General features: G+C 43.6%; 1 protein-coding gene across 8 annotated transcripts in view; it reads left to right on the forward strand.

The window, feature by feature from the left end:
- The window catches only part of FAM222B (family with sequence similarity 222 member B), a 173,124-nt gene extending 163,579 nt beyond the window's left edge, over nt 1-9,545 (forward strand). For 6 of the 8 annotated variants that reach the window (XM_077294338.1, XM_077294333.1, XM_077294335.1 and 3 more), the window contains one exon: nt 5,765-9,545. In XM_077294338.1, coding sequence (XP_077150453.1) covers nt 5,782-7,986 — 2,205 coding nt within the window. In that variant the 5' untranslated portion in view covers nt 5,765-5,781 and the 3' untranslated portion in view covers nt 7,987-9,545. The remainder of the gene's footprint in view (nt 1-5,764) is intronic. The other 2 variants (XM_077294340.1, XM_077294339.1) reach the window with 1 other exon arrangement.
- The last annotated feature ends 15,404 nt before the right edge of the window (nt 9,546-24,949 follow it).

Consider the following 24,949-nt stretch of genomic DNA (forward strand, 5'->3'; position numbering starts at 1 on the left):
AGACAATTGGGAGGCTGCATCCCCTGGGTTTGTTCACAATTGCAGCGCTGTATGGAGGTTTTGTATTTTTCTATTGTTTATTCTCAGTGTCTATTTTCGGTGTGTGTGTGTTTTTTGTTTTTTTATTTTACTCGCTTACATAGCGCCATTAATTTCACGGCGCTTTACAGATTATTGGCACGTCCCCATTGGGGCTCAGAATCTACAGTATAGTCCCTATTAGTGTTTTTGACATTACCAATTGTGGTTGTCGAAGAAATCTTTGAATCGCCTCACCGGTAGCTTAAAAGGAACCTTGGTAGGATCAACCCTCCAAAGCAGTCTATATGGCCATGTAGGTCATAGGAAGCTGACTTAGAATCCGATGTCTTATTCCAGAGAAGTCCACGTTTTTCTTAATATGTAAATGAGCTGTTAAGATCTATGGGCCAGACATAGATCTCCCTGAGAATCTTCCTCCAGAGATTATTTTAATTGACAAGGGCGTTACCTGTGTGAGACATATAGATCAGGAGAGCAGACTTTCAGTCGTTACATGTCTCATAGGTAACGCTCCCTTCCGTTTACAAAAGGGAGATCTATGTCTGGCCCATAGATTTTTAACAGCTTATTTACAGTTGTGCTCAAAAGTTTACAAACCCCAGCAGAATTTTTGCTTTCTTGTCCTTTTTTCCGAGAATATGAATGATAACACCAAAACTTTTTCTCCACTCATGGTTAGTGGTTAGGTGAAGCCATTTATTGTCAAGCCCAAAACATCCAAATGACCCTGATCAAAAGTTCACATACCCTGGTGATTTTGGCCTGATAACATGCACAGAAGCTGACACAAATAGGTTTGAATGGCTACTAAAGGTAACATCCTCACCTGTGACCTGTTTGCTTGTAATCAGTGTGTGTGCATAAAAGCTGAGTTTCTGGGATCCAGACAGACTCTTGTATCTTTCATCCAGACGCTGACGTTTCTGGATTGTAAATCATGAGGAAAGCAAAAGAATTGTCAAAGGATCTATGGGAACAGGTAGATGAACTGTATAAAACAGGGAAGGGAAACAAAAAGATATCCAAGGCATTACTAATGCCAGTCAGCAGCGTTCAAACTGTGATTGACAAATGGAAAATCGGGGGCTCTGTTAAAACAAAACCACGGTCAGGCAGACCAACAAAAATGTCGTCCACAACTGCCAGGAAAATAGTTCGGGATGCAAAGAAAAACCTACAAATAACATCAGCTGAAATACAGGACTCTCTAAAAACCAGCGGTGTGGCTGTTTCAAGATGGACAATAAGGAGGCACTTAAAGAAAAATGGGTTGCATGGTCGAGTCCCCAGAAAAAAAGCCATTACTGCACAAATGCCACAAAGTATCTCGCCTACAATACGCAAAACAGCAAAGAGACAAGCTTCAAAACTTCTGGAACAAGGTAATTTGGAGTGATCAGACCAAAATTGAACTTTTGGGCTGCAACCATAAACGTTACATTTGGAGAGAGGTCAACAAGGCCTATGATGAAAGGAACACCATTCCTACTGTAAAGCATGGAGGTGGATCGCTGATGTTTTGGGGGTGTGACCAAGTTTCCTGTGCCTTTGTAGCTCAAAGTTGGTCAAAGTTGAAAGAAAGATGAATGCAGCACATTATCAGCAAATACTAGAGACAAATAGGCAATCAGCCCAGAAGCTGCGCATGGGATGTACTTGGACGTTCCAACGTGACAAGGATCCAAAAACACAAGGCCAAGTTGACCTGTCATTGGCTACAGCAGAACAAAGTGAAGGTTCTGGAGTGGCCATCTCGGTCTCCGGACCTCCATATCATTGAGTCACTCTGGGGAGATCTCAAGGGCACAGTTCATGCTAGATAGCCCAGGAATTTACAGGAACTGGAGGCTTTTTGCCAAGAAGAGTGGGCAGCTTTACCATCTGAGAAAATGAAGAACCTCATCCACAACTACCACAAAAGACTTCAAGATGTCATTGATGTTAGAGGGGGCAATATGCGGTATTAAGAAATGGGGTATGTGAACTTTTGATCAGGGTCATTTGGATGTTTTGGGATGTCATTATAAGAGAAAACACAGTAGTTTGACAATAAATGGCGTCACCCAACCACTAACCATGAGTGGAGAAAGTTTTGGTGTTATCATTCATATTCTCTGAAAAAAGGTCAATAAAGCAAAAATTCTGCCAGGGTAAGTTAACTTTTGAGCACAGCTGTACATATTAAAATGTGGATTTCTCTGAAATAAAATGTCAGATTCCAAATATCAAGATATCATTTTATTCAACTTTCTATGACCTGCATGTCCATAAAGACTGCTTAGGAAGGTTGCTCTTACTGATGCTCCTTGTTAAAAACCACCATATACATAACGCAATCACTAACTCGTCAATTTAAAAAGTGCAACAAAAATAGTGTGTAATTAGCCCAAGGCTATACTTACATGTGCGAGTAATGTGCCACGTGGTCAGAAATCTGTTAACCATAAACAATGGAGAACAAAAGCGGCTTTGTGGAACCTAACTAAGGCTATGTTCCCACGTTGCATTTTTGCAGCATTTTTTTATATGCCAAATTTAAGCTGCTTACAAAAAAACAGGTTTTGCTGCTTTTTTGTTTTTTTAACTATGTATTTGTTAGGGTACATTTGTACCTTGTGCATGCTGATAAAGTTTAGTGCACAGAAAAAAATCTGATTAAACCTCATCAGATTTTGGCAACAAAACCTGATACCTGCGTTTTTTGCACTGCAATGGGTGAAAAACGCTTAAACAAGTGACATGCAGCCTTTTGCAAAAAACAAGCTCTTGTGACAAGTGTCATAAAATAAAACCAAGCTGTGCGCATGAGATTTCTGAAACCTCAATCTGCTGGTACTGTGAAACACCGCTGAAAATTTGCATTAAAAAAATCTGAAGGGCGGAGGGGGATGCAAAAAACGCAACATGTGAACATGGCTTGTATGTGCAGTTTTGTGATTTGAGCTCTGTTCTCACACGGCTCATACAGAGCAGTGTGATCTACGTCAGGCCAGGTTTTAGTGTATTATGGGGGAAAGTCCCAGCCCAACCTCTAGTCTAGAGACCCAAACTGAAACCTCCATAGGCAAAATGTGTGCCCATCGCTTTCTGTATTTTGAGGTACACACCTGATGTGATGTCTGATGAATCGTGCAGCAGACGTTCCTGTACAGCGCAATGTCATGGCGTACCGGCCTAGCATGTCCCCACATTCACTCTCTGGTCGTGGCCTTGGTGTATGTGGCCCTGTTACATAGACGTAGATTGCAGATCACCTTCATGTGTTAGGCTGTGTGCCCACTTTGCGCTTTTTATGCGTTTCTGCCGCATTTTTTTCCGCGGTGGAAACTCTAAAAAATGCTCAAATGCATTCCCATGCAATCCTATGGGATTCCGCAGTTGCTGTGCCCATGCTGCTGATTTTCCCGCTGCGGAATCGCATAGAGGTAAAATCCGCAGCATGTTCATTATTTCTGCGGAATCGCGGCGATTCCGCAGCCATAGGATTGCACTGAAAGGCTAACTTTACACACTTTACACATTTGGCTATGCCCACCATGCGTAAAGTGAGCGCTTCATGTGCGGATGGTACCCGGGTCTGGAGGAGAGGAGACCGCAGCATCAATAGTAGAAGGTTGGTCACACTTGTCAAGCACTATGCTCGACAAGTGTGACCAACCTGTCAATCACTTTTCCAAGCAATGCTTCAAATCGCTTGGAAAATGCAAGCATTCTGCAAGCTAAAACGCTTGTGTTTTGCGGGAAAACGCATACGAATTCCGCATTCGTTTTACCCGCGGCAGGGAGTTGCGGAAATGCTGTGGACCTTTCTGCAGCATTTCTGCAATGTGGGCACATAGCCTTGGATACTGGTCTCATCCGTCGTGGGTTTGTGACCTCCTTTTGTGAGTCTCCTTTTCTGCAGCATCTCAGTTGTTAGGGTTGTGTGCTCAGGATATTATGTTCTGTTTGCAAAAGAAAAGACAGATTCTACTGTCCTTCTGACTGAAGGCAATCAGTCCCGAGCATTTTTGTGTCTGAGCAGCTGCGTCCTCCTCGAGGTATGTAAGGAATTACTGACGAGATGGAGCAGAACCAACAACTGCTTGGCTATAGGCTGAGAGCCTGGTTTCCGGTCAAGTGCCTTTTAGCTGTAGCTCCAGGCAGCTGCTAACTTACACGTCTCCTAGGGAAAAGGCTGCCAGACCTGGAAGACATGATGACTGCTCCTATTGGCTTGTGTCAATAGTAAATGTTTAATTACTGTAGCAGAAGTATTGAGCCCCAGTTGTGGCACACACACACTAGGTACATGCTGGCACTAGGTACATGCTGGCACTAGGTACATGCTGGCACCAGACACCTCTAGCTTTTACCCCTTCCTCAATCTTATATTGCATGGAGCTCGAAGACTAGTTAAGCAATACATTTACATGGCCGGTCCAAAATCCGCCCTTGAATTGGTATGCAAATGAGGCTGAAGAGCTATTTGTAGATCTGAAGCTTCTGTCACTCCCCTGAAATCCCAGCAAAAATGCAACATGTGAACATAGCCGATGTCTTCCCTCTTAAATATTGTATTCCACAATGTAAAATTAAAAAAACGTAATACCTTCAGCACCAGCATCGTTCCAGTTAGGTCTCCATGGCTCATGTGATGTTATGCTAATCAGTGCCGCTAATGGGCTGCTGCTCACACACTACAGCGCTAAATGTGGCCTAGCCTCACACGAGACCTAGGGCAGGAGATGAGCTTAAGGGCTTTATTTCACATGGTTTTACCAAGGGCTTCTCTGAGTAATGCACGCTTCCATTAAATGTGGCTCCATCACACCTGCTATTGCAGCGGTATTTCCGGTGGTACAATGACATCCTTGAGCCTGGTTCACACCAGTGTTTCTGCTCCGGGTGCAATGTTGGGCTATTTGCTAGTGCACCAGTGTTATTTCCTCGTGGATCCTGCACTAGTCTTGTCAGCTTTTATGGCCAGGACCATGCATGTAACTGGCGGCTCCTGGACCCATTGTAGAGTGCTTAGAGCTGCCATATGGCCGGTCACATCCGCATCGTGACGCCAGAACTATAAATCTGATCCCAGCCTTGGTCTTATCAGATATCGGTGTTTGTCATCCATATGACGGTATACATAGATTTTAAGACTCTCTTTAGTTGCCATATTTTTCCTAGAGGGCAGTGGTCTTAATAAGTCAGGGACATCCTGCAAATATTTCCTGAAAATGACGGACAGCACGTTTCCCTCCTACAGGAAATGAAGGTTTTGGTCTCCCCTGTGATTTGGGTAACCGTGGCCTCATTGTCTGACTTGTGCTAATGCCTTATTCCCACTCTATCATGGGCTTGCGGCATCTTCTGTCTGTGCAGGTGATGGGAATGTCACCGTTGTTCTGTGTGAGGTTTCTAATCCTGCGGCTTCTGGCTCCTCACACTGCCGGAGCAGCAGCTGTCGGCTCATGGGCACAATTAGTTTTTGTCATAGAGCGGCTCTGGTTCTGTTTCTTCATGGCGCCCGTTTTGTTATGCCGGGTCTGTATGCAGTTTTCTTTTCTTGTAAAATTTTTTTTTTTTTTTGTGTGTGTTGACTCAAGGTTCTTCTCGCATTGTGCTTTTGTTGGGTAATGTGAATGTAGCACTTTTGTTATATACTGTAACTGAATTTTTTTTTTTTTTTCAAGAGTAAATCCTTTTAAATAACATTGCTTTTTTTCTTGTATTATTTTGGCAGGGGATACTACACAGAAGATGAGATCTGCTCAGCATCCTACTCCTGCAGAATTGGATGCTTATGCTAAGACGGTTGCCAACAATCCCCTGACAATAAAAATCTTTCCAAACAGTGTGAAGGTTCCCCAAAGGAAGCATATCCGCCGCACCGTGAACGGACTGGATACATCAGGCCAACGCTACAGTCCGTATCCTTCGCAGGTCAGCACAAAGACAGGACTTTTGGCAATTGTCAAGTCGCCGGCTAAAAGTGTTGTGAAAGGCTTCGACGGTGCCCGTGCCCGCCTTTTGCCGGACTCTATGATGAATCCCCCTTCGGCTCCATATGTTGCACCTAGCACTTTAAACCACCCTCAGGGGCTTGCACGCCCCCAGCAAGCCCTGCAGCATGCCCAGGCCCTGCAGCATGCGCAGAACATGCAACAGCAGACTTTGTCACACTCGCAGAGCCTGCCACCTGGACTGCAGCACTCACAAAGCTTGCCACACCCTCAGACGATGCAGCACCCTCAGGGCCTGCCACAGGGGCTGCAGCATTCTCAGGGTCTGCAGAACACGCAGAGTATATCCCAGCAACAGGCTCTTCACCATCCACAAAATGTGCAGCATACGCAGGGTGTGCAGCATACGCAGGGTGTGCAGCATACGCAGGGTGTGCAGCATACGCAGGGTGTGCAGCATACGCAGGGTGTGCAGCATACGCAGGGTGTGCAGCATACGCAGGGTGTGCAGCATACGCAGGGTGTGCAGCATACGCAGGGTGTGCAGCATACGCAGGGTGTGCAGCATACGCAGGGTGTGCAGCATACGCAGGGTGTGCAGCATACGCAGGGTGTGCAGCATACGCAGGGTGTGCAGCATACGCAGGGTGTGCAGCATACGCAGGGTGTGCAGCATACGCAGGGTGTGCAGCATACGCAGGGTGTGCAGCATACGCAGGGTGTGCAGCATACGCAGGGTGTGCAGCATACGCAGGGTGTGCAGCATGCACTGCATCATGCGCAGGGACTTCCACAGACAATACCACGCCAACAGAGCATGTCGCAGGCTCTGCAGCACCAACAGAACCTCCCGACGGTCCTGCAGCACCCTCAGAATATGTCTCAAGCGCGACAACATCCACAGGGAATGCAGCATCCACAGAATGTGGGATCTCAACATTCGCAAAGCCTGCCCCAACAATCGACGTTGCAGCATGCCCCTGGAGTAAGTCACCAGACTCTGCCACACCCTGCCAACAACATTCTGCAGCCAGGTTTACATGGAGCGCGAAAGCTGCCTGATGCGGATGCCCCTCCGAATGTGACAGTGTCTACCTCAACTATTCCTCTTTCTATGGCTGCAACCTTGCAGCAAAATAGACCACCAGACCTTGGCAGCATTGTGCACCAGATAAACCAGTTCTGTCAGGCCCGGGCTGGCCTAGGCACTACCTCTGTATGTGAGGGCCAGATAGCCAACCCCAGCCCTATCAGTCGTAACCTGCTTATCAATGCAAGTACCAGGGTTTCCACCCACGGCATCACCATGCCTTCATGTGTTGGAACATCTGTAGACCATGCTGCTGCTATCTCCTCTGCCGCCTCGGGAAATGTCCCCTTAATGAACATGAGCAGAGTGCCTACTTCATATCCTGGTGATCTCAAACCCATCGCATGGAACCAACATCAGCTCGCTCATCTGCAACAAATGTGCGGAGAGTCTGGTGGTCCTGGGAAACACGCTCAGAGAGAAATTGCTGCCCAGGGCTTTCCTGGTAAGCAGAACCCCTACCAACAAGAACTGTGCATGAGCCAGTCTTTTGGCTTAAAACCCCCAATTGAAAAACCTACTCCTTCCCCTCCTGTGAATGGATTGCCGGGTCCCTTGCCATATACCAATGGACACTATTTTCAACCCATATGGAATAACATTTTGCCTACTCCAAACAGTGACAGTTCGGGATCGCAGGACCTCACTATGCCTTTCCACGGAGCACAGGCAGCTGGTGCGCCCTTGGATTGTGCTGGGGGCGCTCACTACAGAGGCGTTGGGGGAGGACCATCCAACCAGAACAACTTGATGCAGACCATGGATTACCTAACTGGAGGGGACTATCAGCAGTCCTGCTTCAGAGATCAGAGCATGGCTCCACTTGCAAAGGTTCAGAGATCCCAAATGAGTAGAGCCCCTGAGTCAGCTGATAGTCGAAGTATTCACATTCAGCATCCAGGGTATAGGTAGGCTCCGTCACTTTGCATCCCGAGAGGATTTAGTCTTAATTGATTAGCAAGGCTCTTGTATCCTCTTCAATGTGCAAACTTCTTGTGATCATTATATGCAAAAACGAGCTGTACGGTGCTGTAATTCAGAATATCTCATGTACTTTGCTCTTTTACTACTTTTTTTTTTTTTTTTCCTTTTTTTTGTGGTGGTAGTATTAGTTTCTCAGCACTGACGGGCTTCAAAATGCTGCTTTATTTTAATCTTGGGAACACTAGCCCTTAGAAGTGTGGTGTTTTATTTTATTCCAACCCCTCTTGATTTTGTTTTTCCCCCTTACCCTCCCACCCTTACTTTTCTATGCTTTAGAGGTTGACCGTTCGCCCTTGGTTTAGTAGACATGGATGTGTATAAGTAGCATTTCTAGATCTGGTACTTCTAGGTCATAAGGTGGTGCAAACGGATTCCTTTTAATTCCCGTTCGCCCTTCCTTGGTGCAGCAGAGAATTAGTTCACCGGATACTTGCGTGTTTTTAGAGAAATGACAATTGTTTGGGGTTTTTTATGCCGTCATACAAAATGTGATTTTTCTTTTACAGTACTGTTAGGTCTTTATGCTAAGAGCCCAAAGGTCTTTATTTTACAAGAAGCCCCCCCCTTTTTTCTTTTTTAATTTTTGCTGCATTTATTCTGCTTTTTGAATTTTAAAAACAGCCTTTGTGTTTTCAGATAAGTAGTGATTTTAATATTTTTCCCCGCCAAAAGTGTGGTGGTGTGTACTAAAGCACTTTGGTTACCCCTTGCTAGGTCCTTTTTTTTTTTTTTGTATGGCCCAGCTGCCATAGTGCCTTGTCTCAGAATCGCAAGGACATCACCATGTTCTGTGTATTGCTGGTCCCAATTGCAGATATTAAGCATTGGAATATTTTATAGTGATGGGGACAATGGTTGCATTTTTTTTTTTTCCTTAAGTCTTATTGCATGTTGTCCCTTTCAAGGCGGAAATTCCAAAATTCAGACATTGACGTGTGCTATCCCACACTACATCTGTCTCGGACTGCCTCATTTCACTGTCTTAAAGGGAATCTGTCAGCAGGTATATTCTATGCGATCTGACTGCAGCATGAAGTACGGACAGAGACCCTGATTCCAGCAATGTATCACTTAGTTTACTGGGTGCACAAGTTATAATAGAATCACTAATTTTTTTTTTCCCCTCTGCTGCATATCTAGCAGAGCTCTGAATGCTGCACCCTGTATATCTGCGCCCACATCACTGATGAGCAGCTTTTGTACGCTGCATATTGGCAGAAAGCTGCTAATTCATGTTGGGGCCATGGCTGGTCCAGGAGACAAGACACCTTGTCCTTCAGTGATAATCTGCTGATAAAACACTGATTTTGGTGAAAATGCAGAACACAGCCCAGTAAGTGACACATCACTGGAATCGGGCTCTCCGCCCCTACATCATGCTGCTCTCGGATTGCAGAACAAAAACCTAATGACGGAATTCTTTTTAGTGCAGCCTGCCTGGCAGACTTCCACATACTACTTATTTGTCAATGCTAAAAAGGTGTGTGTGTGTGTGTGATAGAGAGATATATATATATATATATATATATATATATATATATATATATATATATATATATATATATATATATATATATATATATATATATATATATATATATATATATATATATATATCTCTATCTCCATTAGGAGATTCTGTCTTACATAGTTTTGTCCTAAAATGGGAATGTGCACCAGTTGCAAGAGAAGGGGAGATGTTTTTTGAGATTTTTTTTTTATTTTTTTTATCTCCCATTACCTTAGTGCTGGAGCTTGTTACCATTTTTTATAAAAATAAAAGGTGCTTACTCACACCATTACATTCTTTTGATTCCGAGCTCCTTGAAAATGTATTTAGTTAAAACCTAACATTTTGCAGCCACCACTAGAGGGAGCTTTCTGCCTACAATGTAGACATAGACCTCAGCAGTACACACTATGCAGGTTAGCTCCCTCTCGTGTTGGATGCAGGCAATAGTTGTCATAAATCTGATGATAAAAAAAAAAAAAACTACTCTGTAAATTTTTATAGTAGTTGAGCAATCGATGGATCGTGGCAGATCCAAAAGCTGCTCTCATTCATTACTTATATGAAATAATAGGCATGTTCTAATATCACTCCCTAATAAATTTCCTATGCCATCGATAATCCCCATTTATGGACCATTGCCGTTTGCCATAGATTGCTTTATAAAAACTTTAGTACACAACATCATCCCTTAGTGATAGAAATGTGACTTGACCTGTCAAAGCCTTGTAGCATCCACTGGTGGGTAATGTAAGATCCATGATGGAATTAATACTATTGAATTACTTGTTTTCGGCATAAAAAGCCGGTGTTGGTGCCTCACGATGAACTGTGATCTAATTTTAAGCACTTAAATTTTTTTTTCTCCTAATTTTGAAAATAAAAGTATCGCTATAGCACCGGGGTAAGACTTTTGAATAGTTTTCGAGGAAGGCCACGTGCACACGTTGCGGAAGTGTGCGGATTTTTCCACACCCTTTTTTTGCAAAATCCGCGGTATTCTTGCGGGTTTTCTGCGGATTCCACCTGCGGTTTTACGCTTGCGGATTCCTATAATGGAGCAGGTGTAAACCGCTACGGAATCCACACAAAGAATTGACTGCATGTGCACTGTAGATTTGGTTTTCCATAGGCTTACATGGTACTGTAAACGCATGGAAAACTGCTGCGAATCCGCAGCAAAATCTGCAACGTGTGCACATACCCGAAAGCCGCGGTATACAACTTGTATTCCACCATCATTATCAATGAGGCTTTTCTAAAAATATAAGCCAGTGAATGTCTTCAGTTGAAGTGCGCACTTCGACTTTGGGTGTTGGCCTACTCATAGACTTTTTCATTTCCCTTTAGCAGAGTAGCTCGTCTTGAGTACCTTTTAGGTGATCACTTAAAAATGGAACCAACAATAATTCTATTTCACAAATGAATAGTACAAATTACAAAGTTGATGTGATGAGTAATGTGCTTCTTTCTCCTTCAGAACTAATCTTTTATCCTCAATTTATGGGTCAAATCTGTAGTCGATGAAGACACTTTCCCCAATACTGGGATAGGAGATAAATTGCTGCTTGCAAGAGTCTATGAAGCAGCGGGAGGAGCTAGAGGCGTGTCTGCCTCTAGCTCCTCCCGCTTCTCCATAGATTCTTACAAGAAGCAGCTACTGCTACACGTTCTCCTGAAACATCAGCTCCACTTTAAGTGCACTACATGCTTTGTCTAGTTTGAATGCCGTTTTATTACTCTCATTCAACATAAAATGGATATTGAGGAGGGAAAAGTAAAAGGTAGAAACATTAGACATCAAAAATTCGCACAACATAAACAATTCCACTACTTCCCTCCTCCTTACTGGCTTAATGAAATGCAACTGGCCACAGCAGGACATCTTTTGAGTCACTGTATTCCAGGAACATGTGATACTGGGGATTTAATGACACTGTGGGCATGTTCCTCATGTTTACTTTGATCATGAATTTTAAATGGGTGTGATCTGTGGCCACCCATCATCAATGTGGCAGGCACTACTGGGGTCACAGTGGATTCTGTTTTAATGTGTATCCGTCATTACAGATGACCCTTCAGAATAAGCTATCATTTATTCATGAAAAATAACACTATTCCTAACCATTATGATTTGTACTCTGCATTTTTCATCAGTTTACCCCTCTGCAGCCTTTCTGTATGTTGTTGCCTTTTAAGCTAATGGATTGGGAATGGTTTCCCATACACTGAAGAGGGATCCTTGCTCTTTCCTGTTAGTCGCTTGTATTCAAAAGCAGCAGCACTGAGCAGTGTAGCTGAGCATTCAGCTCTGGGGTGAGAGAAAACACTAGATAAAAGCCTTTTCATTGCTCCTCTATAGACTTCAGCTGTTATCTGATGGCTTTTCTGGCAGCCTGTCATTTTTTCTTCAGAAGTGATAAGTGGAGAATAAAGCATATTTCTCTGAGAATTATTGCAAAGTTTCTTATTCATTTGTACTATTGATTTATGCAAAGTTTACTGTACGGGGGGAACACGGCACAGGCCTGAGGTCTTTTGGTACCCTTTTAATCCTTGTTAAATGCCACCCCACAGGCCAAGCACATGCAATATACATGATTCTGTGCTAGCTTTTATCTTGAGTCATCCAGTCTGAGACAATGAACATGAGGCTACACCGCAACTCTGATCGCACAACATAAGGATTTCAGCGGACCCCTACTACATTGCATATGCTGATCGTCTATACGGTCACGTTTCATCCTGTGCTGTCACAGTCTCCAAAAAATCCAATGCTGTTGACGTCCTGACTCCATATCCTTCAATATATATATATTGCATGAATGTTTTTTTTGGTCATGGGACTGGTCAGATCCTTGGTGTCCTGTGACCTTAAGCCTTAAGGCCCCGTCTCACATAGCGAGATCGCTAGCGAGATCGCTGCTGAGTCACAAGTTTTGTGACGCAACAGCGACCTCCATAGCGATCTCGCTATGTGTGACACGTACCAGCGATCAGGCCCCTGCTGCGAGATCGCTGGTCGTGTCGGAATGGCCTGGACCTTTTTTTGGTCGTTGAGGCCCCGCTGACATCGCTGAATCGGTGTGTGTGACACCGATCCAGCGATGTCTTCACTGGTAACCAGGGTAAACATCGGGTTACTAAGCGCAGGGCCGCGCTTAGTAACCCGATGTTTACCCTGGTTACCAAAAAAAACAAACACTACATACTCGCCTTTCGGTGTCCAGGTCCCTTGCCGTCTGCTTCCTGCTCTCACTGACTCCCGGCCGTACAGTGAGAAGTGAGAGCACAGCAGTGACGTCACCGCTGCGCTCTGCTCTCGCTGTACGGCCGGATCTCAGTCAGAGCAGGAAGCAGACGGCAAGGGACCTGGACACCGAAAGGCGAGTATGTACTGTTTGTTTTTTTTGGTAACCAGGGTAAACATCGGGTTACTAAGCGCGGCCCTGCGCTTAGTAACCCGATGTTTACCCTGGTTACCCGGGTGCTGCAGGGGGACTTCGGCATCGTTGAAGACAGTTTCAACGATGCCGAAGTCGTTCCCCTGATCGTTGGTCGCTGGGGAGAGCTGTCTGTGTGACAGCTCCCCAGCGACCACACAGCGACTTACCAACGATCACGGCCAGGTCATATCGCTGGTCGTGATCGTTGGTAAATCGCTATGTGAGACGGGGCCTTTATAATTGGTAGTCTGGGAAGTATGAGAAAGTGGAGAGTGCCTGCTTTCTGCAAACTCCATTTTTAACCAGGGAGTTGCAAAATCTTCAGCTGTTTCCTTTTTCTCCCAATAAATCGGTGTATCTAAAAGTCTGGTAGGTCGGGGCCCCATGTCCAGTCTGTATCTTTTGACATACCACAAATAAATACCCCTGATGGGAATGCATTAAAGGTTAGGGACACATTTTTAAAATGGGGGGGGGGGGTAGGTTTTTATTTGTTAATGGGTACCTTTTTACATAATAAAATTGCACTAAGTTGATCTTCAATCCTCATTCCTTTAATCATTTTGCCAATACTCCCTTTCCCCACCCACATCCCCTGATATGCAGTTTGTAGTCTGATCCTAGTTTGGGTCTTTTCTTGTGGGAGTGCCTATGCCATTAACGTAGGCTGGATGTAAGGTCTGTGTGTATCTGTCAGCATTATCTCATATAACCACATTTTTTCTATCCTGCACTTATCACCTCTTTATGCGTAAACTTTTCTTTATAGCCGGTTTTCCCGCCCTCCCTGAGATTTTCACCTTTTTAGAAACCTCCCCCTGCTACTATCTCTAAGGCCGGCCTCACACTCAGCGTATGTAAGTACGGTCCGTTTTTTACGGCCGTAATACGCAGAAAAGTCCCCAAAATAGTGATCCGTATGTCATCCGTAGGCAGGATGTGTCAGCGTATTTTGCGCATGGCATCCTCCGTATGTAATCCGTATGGCATCCGTACTGCGATATTTTCCCGCAGGCTTGCAAAACCCACATCTAATGGATTTATGTGCTCAAATGTTCGTTAAAATATATATACAGTGTGTGTGTATATATATATATATATATATATATATATATATATATATATATATATATATATATATATATATATATATATATATATATATATATATATTCTGTATTTATATTTAATTCAGCGCGATATATGTGAAAAGCCGGTAATTCAATTGCCGGCTTTTCATTTCTCCTTCCCAAACCCGACAGGATATGAGACATGGTTTACATACAGTAAACCATCTCATATCCCCTTTTTTTTTGCATATTCCACACTACTAATGTTAGTAGTGTGTATGTGCAAAATTTGGGCGCTGTAGCTGCTAAAATAAAGGGTTAAATGGCGCAAAAAATTGGCGTGGGCTCCCGCTTAATTTTCTCCGCCAGAGTGGTAAAGCCGGTGACTGAGGGCAGATATTAATAGCCTAGAGAGGGTCCATGGTTATTGCCCCCCCCCCCCCCCCCCCCCCCGGCTACAAACATCTGCCCCCAGCCACCCCAGAAAAGGCACATCTGGAAGATGCGCCTATTCTGGCACTTGGCCACTCTCTTCCCACTCCCGTGTAGCGGTGGGATATGGGGTAATGAAGGGTTAATGTCACCTTGCTATTGTAAGGTGACATTAAGCCAGATTAATAATGGAGAGGCGTCAATTATGACACCTATCCATTATTAATCCAATTGTATGAAAGGGTTAAAAAACACATTATTAAAAAGTATTTTAATGAAATAAACACACAGGTTGTTTTAATATTTTATTGCTCTCGCAATCCACCTGAAGACCTTCGCTCTGAAAAATAATAAACCAACAATATACATACCTTCAGATGATCTGTCACGTCCCACGAAGTAAATCCATCTGAAGGGGTTAAATCATTTTACAGCCAGGAGCTGCGCTAATGCACTCGTGCCTGAAAACCCCTGGGTACTGAAAGGAAAGCAGGATGATCTGTACTTACCTTGAGTTGCGGTGAGGCGCCCTCTGCTGGATGTCCTCATATGAACTCCAGCGTGGGAACTTTTCCAAGGCTCCTGGCTGTAAAATGATTGACGCTTCTCCATTATTAATCTGGCTTAATGTCACCTTACAATAGCAAGGTGGCATTAACCCTTCATTACCCCATATCCCACCGCTACACGGGAGTGGGAAGAGAGAGGCCAAGTGCCAGAATAGGCGCATCTTCCAGATGTGCCTTTTCTGGGGTGGCTGGGGGCAGATGTTTGTAGCCGGGGGGAGCAATAACCATGGACCCTCTCTAGGCTATTAATATCTGCCCTCAGTCACTGGCTTTACCACTCTGGCGGAGAAAATTACGCGGGAGCCCACGCCAATTTTTTCCACCATTTAACCCTTTATTTTAGCAGCTACAGCGCCCACATTTTGCACATACACACTACTAACATTAGTAGTGTGGAATATGCAAAAAAAAAGGGGATATGAGATGGTTTACTGTATGTAAACCATGTCTCATATCCTGTCGGGTTTGGGAAGGCGAAATGAAAAGCCGGCAATTGAATTACCGGCTTTTCACTAACACCGCTGCGTATTTCTCGCAAGTCACACTGCTGGTCCATGTGTAATCCGTATTTTTCTCGCCCCCATAGACTTTCATTGGCAATTTTTTTTTTGCGCAATACGGTGACAAACGCAGCATGCTGCGATTTTCTACGGCCGTACAAGACCGTATATTACGGATGCGTAATATACGGCAGATAGGAGCTGGGCCATAGAGAATCATTGGGCCGTGTGTAATGCGAATTTTACGGACGTAGTTTATGCGCTCATTCGTCCGTAAAACTCGCTAGTGTGAGGCCGGCCTAACACTAACAGAAGCGCAGAGGGCCATCAGGAGCAGGAGTTGTAACACGTCTGGAGCTTACAGACTCTAGAGCATCAAAATAGAACATTTTTACTGAAGACTACTTAGAAAGTTGCTTCATTTTATATTAATTTGCTTCCTAAAATGCAAATGTGCTGGGGTACATGGCCAATATGAATATGTTGCTCTTAAGTGTTGCAATGTGGCCTGTGGCCAAGAAAAGGTTGCTACTTATTAACAGGGTGGGTGAGAAGGAACGTGAGTTGGCTTGTAACGAGTGATGAGCGAATATACTCGTTACTCGAGATTTCCCGAGCATGCTCGGGGGTCCTCTGAGTATTTTTTTAGTGCTCGGAGATTTAGTTTTCTTCGCCGCAGCTGAATGATTTACAGCTATTAGCCAGCTTGATTACATGTGGGGATTCCCTAGGAACCAGGCAACCCCCACATGTACTTATGCTGGCTAACAAATGTAAATCATTCAGCTGAGGTGATGAAAACTAAATCTCCGAGCAATAAAAAAAATACTCGGAGGACACCCGAGCGTGCTCAGGAAATCTCGAGTAACGAGTATATTCGCTCATCACTACTTGTAACCACTGTTTTGCTGCTTTAGGGGATCTGGCCCACCCAAAACTGTTACATATCCTGATACAAAGATATTATCATTATTGATCGGACTTGCCTAACCGTAAAGAGAATGTGCCGATTTGCCGGTGACCATAGATTTTCCATCCCATATGTTTATCCTGCTGTTAGACCATCTGAATAATGGGTCAAGCCGGGCGCTCTAGTTGTGGATAGTCTCCAAACTGCATTAATGCATGTTCCCACATGGGTTTTTTTTTTCTTTTTTTTTTTTTTTTTTTTTACCCCCCTCTTGTTGGCTTTTAATAGAATAGGGACAGCGATGTCCGGCTGCCCAGGACTGTGTGTAGATGGACTGTTGGTGCCAATTGTTTACATTAGAAGCTCTTTATCTTCTCTCTAATCCCAAAGCTCTAGGAAGATGAGTGAGTGTACAATACACTGTGCGTGCGCTACAGCAACCAAAGGGTTACGTTATAAATACTAGTGACATGACACAGGCCTGACTTCTGTAGTTGTATGTGTGTGTATATAATTTAAAAGCCCCAAGGCTTTGTCAACTGTGAAAATGTATATACAAGCTTTTCTCCTTTTTTTTTTTTTTATTTTTTTTTTTTCGTCCAAAAACAACAAATAGATCTTTACCCATATTCCATGTACAGAGTTGACTTTGAGTCCTTCCTTTTTTTAATTTATGTATTTATGGTTTAGTTAAGTACCTTCTGTATCCAGTGCAGCTTCACCATTAAATCCTGTGGCCTATCCTGTACAGATTCAGGTTTGGACCTGACTCCCAGGAGGCGTCCGTCACAGCCTTTTGTGCCTCAACGAGGTGCTCAAATGCAGTGTTCACAAAGCTTGCCTCTCCGTTATTAAAGGGAATTTGTCGGCAGGTTTTTTTTCTCTATGTAATCTGGTGACAGTATGATTTGGGGCTGAGAGCTTGATTCCAGTAATGTCACTTGCTTGATTGGGTTTTTAATAATCCGTGTTTTATCAGCCGGAAATTTACTACCGGGCTGGGTGCCTCCTAGTTGTAAAGAGCTCTGCATTCTGAGCACCGCTAGATCTGCAGCTAAAAAAATCAGTGATTGTATCAAAATGACAGCCCACAAAGTAACATATCGCTGGAATGGGGATCTGAGCCCCTACATCATGTTGCTCTCAGATTAGATAGCAAACACCTGCTGATGGATTCCCCATTAGCCCATGTGCCCTAATAGCTGGCTTGTAGTGACTGCAATTGCAGGATTCTAGTGACTTTAATACTCGGCCCAGAACTGGACACGTGCCGGGCCCCAGCAAGACAAGTGTCTTTAAAATTTGCTGCTTGCACCTGTTTCGGTTGCTTTCAATAGATGTCTTATATGGCTGTCAGTCATCACCTAGTCATTTTTTTAAAAAAATGGATCCAAATGGCTCCTGGAGTGGCCTTTACCCTAAAATCTAGTCGTTTGCTTGTGAAGTGGCCGCATCCATCGTCGGCCGGCCCATCCTATGTTGAGGGTTTGAGGTCTGCATTGTGACGCCACCTTGCGTATCTCATTGCTGCTGGACAGCCTTACTACTTGTTGGCTTTCTCAATGCTACCCTAAACCTTGCGATTGAATGAATTTGCGCACCGTTTTGGCTCAATGATCTCGAAGAAACGAATATAATGATCACAATGAAGTTTGATGAATATTAAACATGGGGTAGGGAGAATAATGTAATACTTTCTATGTACACTGGCTAAAAGTTAATGCTATACTACTGTAATTAAGTGTAATATTTCTGTACGAATGTTGCTTGTTAGTGTGGGTTTGAGTAGACAAGTATGAGTGAACCCACCGCCGTCACCGGCTGCGCCCTTCACTGACCTTCAGATAGACAACAAAGCCTTAAGTATTTGCCTCTCTAGATTATTATTATTTTTTTTTTTTTATTCTTAGTAACTTTGTTTTCATTCTCCTACATGTTCTTTATAAAGTCACACAATGAATCAATCCCAGTCACTCGTTTGTTTTTTTGGTTCTCTTAAAAGGCCCCCATGGAGCCAGATGTTTAGTTGCCTTTTTTAGGTTTTCAACCACCAGTGATGTGAACGGGCGACACCACTAGTTCTTGTATAATTCCAAGTATGTAATCACTCCTGGTTTGTATTGGGTGTTTTTTTTTTTGTTTTTGGTGTTTTTTTTTTATAGACAAAAACTGGATTGGATATCAGTGATGGAAGGAATAACTCTCATTTTTGAGACATGCCTTCCTATTTCATGACATTACACAAAACATATTTCCAATCCAATTGTATTGGGCTTTGTTCACATCTGCATTGGAGCCTCTGCAGATTCTGTTTAAAAGAAAAAAAAATGGGAAAAAATCACAGATCCGTTACTGATATAAATTAATTTTATCCCCTCCTATGACTGAGTCTGCAACAGTTTGTAGTGCTGGTGTGAACAGTGCCTAAACTGAACCCTATGCAAACAGACTGGCTGCCTTGTCACTCCTGGCTCTGAGCGGTATTATACCATCCATCTTTGCTCTAACACGTTAACGTTTGCAGGTCAGTATGCTCCTGGTTATCTGTTTGTTTTGTTTTTTTGCTGTTATAAGGAAAGGGTTATAAACCAAAACCAACTGTTTGCTTCGGAGGCATTTTTTTTTCTCCCCATGCATGAATTTGGGATTAAAAACTTTAACCATTGGTTTTCATTGCAAAATACTGCACTGTTCAGTTATTACCGGCCTTCCCTGTACATTCAACTGGTTACAAGTCAGCTTAGGCCTCTTTCACACTTCAGCCTTTTTGTTTCAGTCAAAATCCGTCGTTTTGTGGAAAAAAAAAACAAAAACGGATCCAGCGAATTTGCCCGCTGGATTTGTCTTTTTCTCATAGACTTGTATTAGCGACGGATGGCCTCACGTTTCGTCCGTTGTGCGCTGGATCCGTCAGAATTTGTTCATCTGTCATCTGGAGAGGACGGACAAAGTAATGTTTTTTTTTGTGTGTTGAAAAGTCGTACAGCGACGGATCCAGCGGCGTCCGTTGTTGGCTAGAATGGAAGCTTATTGGCGCAGGATCCATCACTGTCCATCAAATGACGGAATCCAGCAACGGATTCTGTTTTTTTTTACACTGAGCATGCTCCAAAACTGTATTTAGTAGCCAATTGGCCAGACAGCCCCAAATCTATATAAATCTGCCAAGTGGCTTCATTCCTCTGTGCCAGCAAGAAGCATACAAGCAAGAAGCCTGCCAGCAACCTGCCTGATGGATAGATGCATAGATGGTCACAATATTTGCTAGAATAGGTTTCCATTATTTTCCAGTAGCCAATAAAGTTTGGGAGCCTCCCATTTGGAGATATGAAAAATCGGATGCAACGGATACGATTTTTTCAATGGATCCGCTATACGAATTCGTCAAAAAACCGGATCCGTTGTTTCCGTTTTTCACTATTTTTGACGGATCCGTCACGACGACTGATTTTGACTGATGCCAGAAGACTGAAGTGTGAAAGAGGCCTTAGAGGAGCACAAAGATAGTTACAAATTTTGCGGCAGACGGTCCTAGCAGGCTGACGGATTCTCCGTTTACTCATTCTGCAGCCGGCAAATTGACTGTACAACACCGCGTCTATAGAAAGCAAATGGTAGGTTAAAAAATTTTATATTTTTTTGCCCAAATTACATGCATTTAAGTTAAAAAATTGTGGACAACTTTTTTTTTTTTTTTTTGCTGTACAAATAATTTGGACCAAAACGGGGCAGCACCAATACAATGACTGATCAAGTATGTCCATTGCTGGATTACTCTGCATCCCGTGACTGGTGTTAGATTTAGTCCCTCCTCCATAAACTTGTCTCGCTCCCCTCCACATATGAATTGACTAGTTAAAAGACCTACATACAACCTTCTCCTAACTCCCCCTCATTATGGTGACTTGAAAGGATCATTAATGTGTCACTTTTAATTTTAAATGAAGGCCAGTCCACCACGATTTTTCATTTTTAGCATGTTTGAAAACCTAACATCTTTAGAAAAAAATGCAAAAATTATATTAAAAAATAGAAGTACAAGTTTTGAAGTGACGTTCATAGGTGGGTAGGAATTCTTACATTTAATAGTGGGAGGGTAGGGTTTTTTCCTTTTTATTCCTATGTAGGTCTAACAAACCGTTTTTTGTTTTTTTGTTTTTCCCAAAAAATGTATCTATTTTTTATTTCCAGATACCTTCCTTGCCAAGAGGATGAACCCTGCTTTATTTAATATTTGTACTAGCTTATTATAAGGTGTTCTGAGTTATCTTTTTTGTTTTCCCCCCTGTGCCAGAGTGCTGCTATAGGTCTTCATCCTGGCAGAGGCTAATGGCAGAATATCCATAGCACAGTAAGAAACTTTGGACTTTATCTTTACGTGCTGGCTGGTGTTGCCTTATATTTAAAAACAAAGAAGAAAAAGTGGAAAATAATGCACGTAATGTACACACGCCTATGTTCTGCCAAATAATAGCAACAAATGAAGTTCTAATTTATTATTTCAGATGATGTCATGAGTAGTCACTGTTTCCAATGCTGGAAACCCTAATGTGATACTGAGGCTGTCATGTCATGCAATATTTCCCCAACATGTTACCTCCCAAAAGCCACGGTTTCCTCCTCCTCTTCCTTCTTCATTCCATACCTTGCCTGGGCCCTTTTAAAAGTGATATTCTGTTATGTTGGACCCTGTAAGCTGTATTTTACCATCCAAATACAAACCACCTCCTCTCTAATAAAAAAAAAAAAAAAAAAAAGAATTTTTGACTCTTGTTGTGTTAATGATTGTGCATTCCGTACTGTTTTTGTTTTTTCTCCAATGGGGTGGACAGATTGGATAATGTTTGAATCTGGTTTTTATGTAGAACTTGTTCAAGAGAAGAAAGAGGACGTGAAATGTTCTCAATGGGCAAATTCCAACGATTGGTCTACTGACGCTCATCAAAAACAAACACTCTAATCACACTTTGGATCTTGATTCAAGTCGTAGATCTTTTACTGATCTAAATTTGTTTAGTGTTTTGAGAACAAAATGTGTTTAATTGGAACCGATCTCATCAACCTATTCAGGGCTGGATTCCAAACCGCCCCAAAAATCAAAGTGAAAACGTTAAAATGGATCCAATTTGTGGAAACTTCAGTGGTGCAACTAAAGTGAGTCAGTCGTGTGTGTGTGGTCCCCACATGCCTATATATTCTCCTGATAATGTCTGGGCTAGTTCTTCAGATGGTGTCCTGAGGTATCTCCTCCCAGATCTGGATCTGTGCATCACTGAGCTCTTGGATAGTTTGGTGCTAGTTGACGGCGTCAGATTACCTGGTATGGAAGGTCAGAGGTTCTCATTTATCCAGGAACTGCCTACACACTTGCCACATGGGGCTCAGCATCGTTGCTTCAGGAGAAACCAAGGGTCTACTGCACCAGTATAGGGTCTGACCATGGCCCTGAGGATTTCACCCTAGTACCTGACAGTATTCAGTGTTACCATAATATGACATTATACCTTCATGTGAAACACGGTCTGACTTTGGTCAAAAACATGCACACCCATAGCCAAATTTGATCATTGCCAATACTGGTCCTACGGTGGGGTTTCTGTCATTTTACAGTTTTGTCCAGCACACCTGTAACGTGTCCTGGTATCTGGTCCATGCACTTGAGACTGTGCTGGAAGATGCTGCAAATCTACTTAAGACAGCATGTATGGATGTGCCACCTTGGAGGAGCTAGACTACATATGCAGCCTGAATACGTGAGGCAGTACCTGCAGCCTAAATACGTGAGGCAGTACCTGCAGCCCGAATACACGAGGCGGTACCTGCAGCCTGAATACGTGAGGCGGTACCTCCAGCCTGAATACACGAGGCGGTACCTGCAGCCTGAATACACGAGGCGGTACCTCCAGCCTGAATACATAAGGCAGTACCTGCAGCCTGAATACACGAGGCGGTACCTGCAGCCTGAATACACGAGGCGGTACCTGCAGCCTGAATACACGAGGCGGTACCTGCAGCCTGAATACACGAGGCGGTACCTCCAGCCTGAATACGTGAGGCGGTACCTCCAGCCTGAATACACGAGGCGGTAACCTGCAGCCTGAATACACAAGGCGGTACCTGCAGCCTGAATACACGAGGCGGTACCTGCAGCCTGAATACACGAGGCGGTACCTCCAGCCTGAATACGTGAGGCGGTACCTCCAGCCTGAATACACGAGGCGGTAACCTGCAGCCTGAATACACGAGGCGGTACCTGCAGCCTGAATACACGAGGCGGTACCTGCAGCCTGAATACACGAGGCGGTACCTCCAGCCTGAATACGTGAGGCGGTACCTGCAGCCTGAATACACGAGGCGGTAACCTGCAGCCTGAATACACAAGGCGGTACCTCCTGCCCAATCAGTAGTAACAATGACACTAGCAAAACTAAAGATCAATTGAAACGTATAAGGAGGTGAGCAATTGCCTGTGGCCACGACCTGCCAACCCTTCCCTTGTTTTATGTGGTCTTGTTGTTGCCTCTCTGGTGCACTTGTCACTGTTATTTTTACCAAAACATGAAATTCATTCACAATTGCTTATGTTTCCTAACTGGACCACTTGATATCCCTGAAGATTAATTGACCTGGGATTATATTATGGTTGTGTTCCTTTAATGTTTTTTTTGAGAAGCGTAGCATCATAGATCCCTATGATAGTCTTTGTATAGTAAAACCTCCAGTTGGGCCTGGCCTGGTGCCTGCCTTAACAGGCCTGTCAGCCAAATGTTGGTCTATTTTTCAGGCCATGTAAGACCCACTTGGAAAAAGACACAGTAGGCTCGCTTCTTTATGTTTGTACAATATACAACCGCACATTGCCTGAAAATAAATTGTGTAAATCGCACTACCACCATAAGCGTCATCATAGGAAAGTGTTGCAAGTCTGTGCTTGCCGCTGTAGCATTTACCTTTTTTCCCCTGAGCATAATAAAATACATTATACTAGTGGAGTAAATGCTCGCAATCCTGTAACATTTCTAATACTAGCACAATCCTATGCCAACAAAATAAAAAAAATTCCTAAGGGCCTGTCCTAACTTAGGCTTTGTCTATTCTAAATGCTATAAAGTCATTGCACATGCTCCTCCAGACACCTGAGATAATACCCAACACACCTCCATATAAGCCCACTTTATTACACTATTGTGTTTTATCTACCTTCCTATTTGGAAGAACTTTGTAAAGCCCTCCATACACAGACTGTTGTCAGCCACACCTGCCATTATCGACAGGTACATCATGTATAAGGGGTGCAAGCAGCGGAATATCGGGGAAGATGTGGATTGGGATGTCTGAATTTAGACTGCCAATAGCTTTGCTGTCCTGCAGATAAGCCGCCGGTAGAAATGTCTGTCGGCAGCTTTCTCGTAGACAGCACAGTAGAGCTCATCCAAACAAGTGCTCCTGTTCATGTTAGAGACAGCCAAGATGGCTGCCTGCTGAATGATCTTTCACTGACTCCTGGCAGCAACTCTTGTATCAATTCACGTCATGTCATTCCATACAGACTTCAGAGACAATTGTGACCAGATCACATGTATACACGTAAGATCATTCCAATAGTGCTGGAGAACCACAGGTGCAGGAACTAAGGACCTCCATACACGTCGGTCTACTCTCACCTTATCCCGTGGATAGTATAGTGTGCATGGGGGCCTTCCGACTGAAGTCAGAGGTGATTGGTAGGAATGAGCGGACCTCTGGAAGTTTGGATTGTGGTACCCAACCCGTGCTTTATTGCAATGTTCAGTTGGGGTACCAGAACTGTACCCATACCCCATTGAAAACAATGGAGACTCAAACTTTGAACCTCGTAAAAAAAATCTCTCCAATAAACTTCTGGGAGAAGTCCGTGTTTGGCGCTGAGCACCAAGTGTCTGGTATGAACCCCAAATTTTCAAGTTTGGGTTTATTCGTCTCTAGTGATGTGTATCCGGTATGTCCTATTTCAGTCTGCCTATCATTTTTTTTTTTCTCCGTGAAATAAGCCGCCGGTGGAGAAATCCGGCAACATAGGAGCCAATTGCTCGGTAGACTAAAAAAAAATGGAGGCCACTCATAGTGAAAAATAATAATTTTGATAAAGAATGCTGATCAAGATCAATCTGTTTTTCCTCATACTAAAAAAAAAAAAAAAGTACATGTGAATGAGGCCAAAGACATACTGATGGGGAATTTTGATTGTGAGACCCATTGTGGATAGTGATGATTATTTTTGGGGCTGTGGAATATTATGGCGCTATATAAGCAATGCATAATAATAAAGGCACAGGAGTGGCTCCTGTCTACATTGGCAGCAACATGCATGTCTCAGGCAGTGGGACAACTCCAGCTAGCAGTGGGGGGCCGGCCAAATGCACAAGGATGGGGAGAATCACAATGGTCTTCCATTCTTGGATGGTTCCTATGCCA

This window comes from Ranitomeya variabilis, chromosome 3 (genome assembly GCF_051348905.1).
Source record: "Ranitomeya variabilis isolate aRanVar5 chromosome 3, aRanVar5.hap1, whole genome shotgun sequence".
NCBI classification, from domain to species: Eukaryota; Metazoa; Chordata; class Amphibia; order Anura; family Dendrobatidae; genus Ranitomeya; species Ranitomeya variabilis.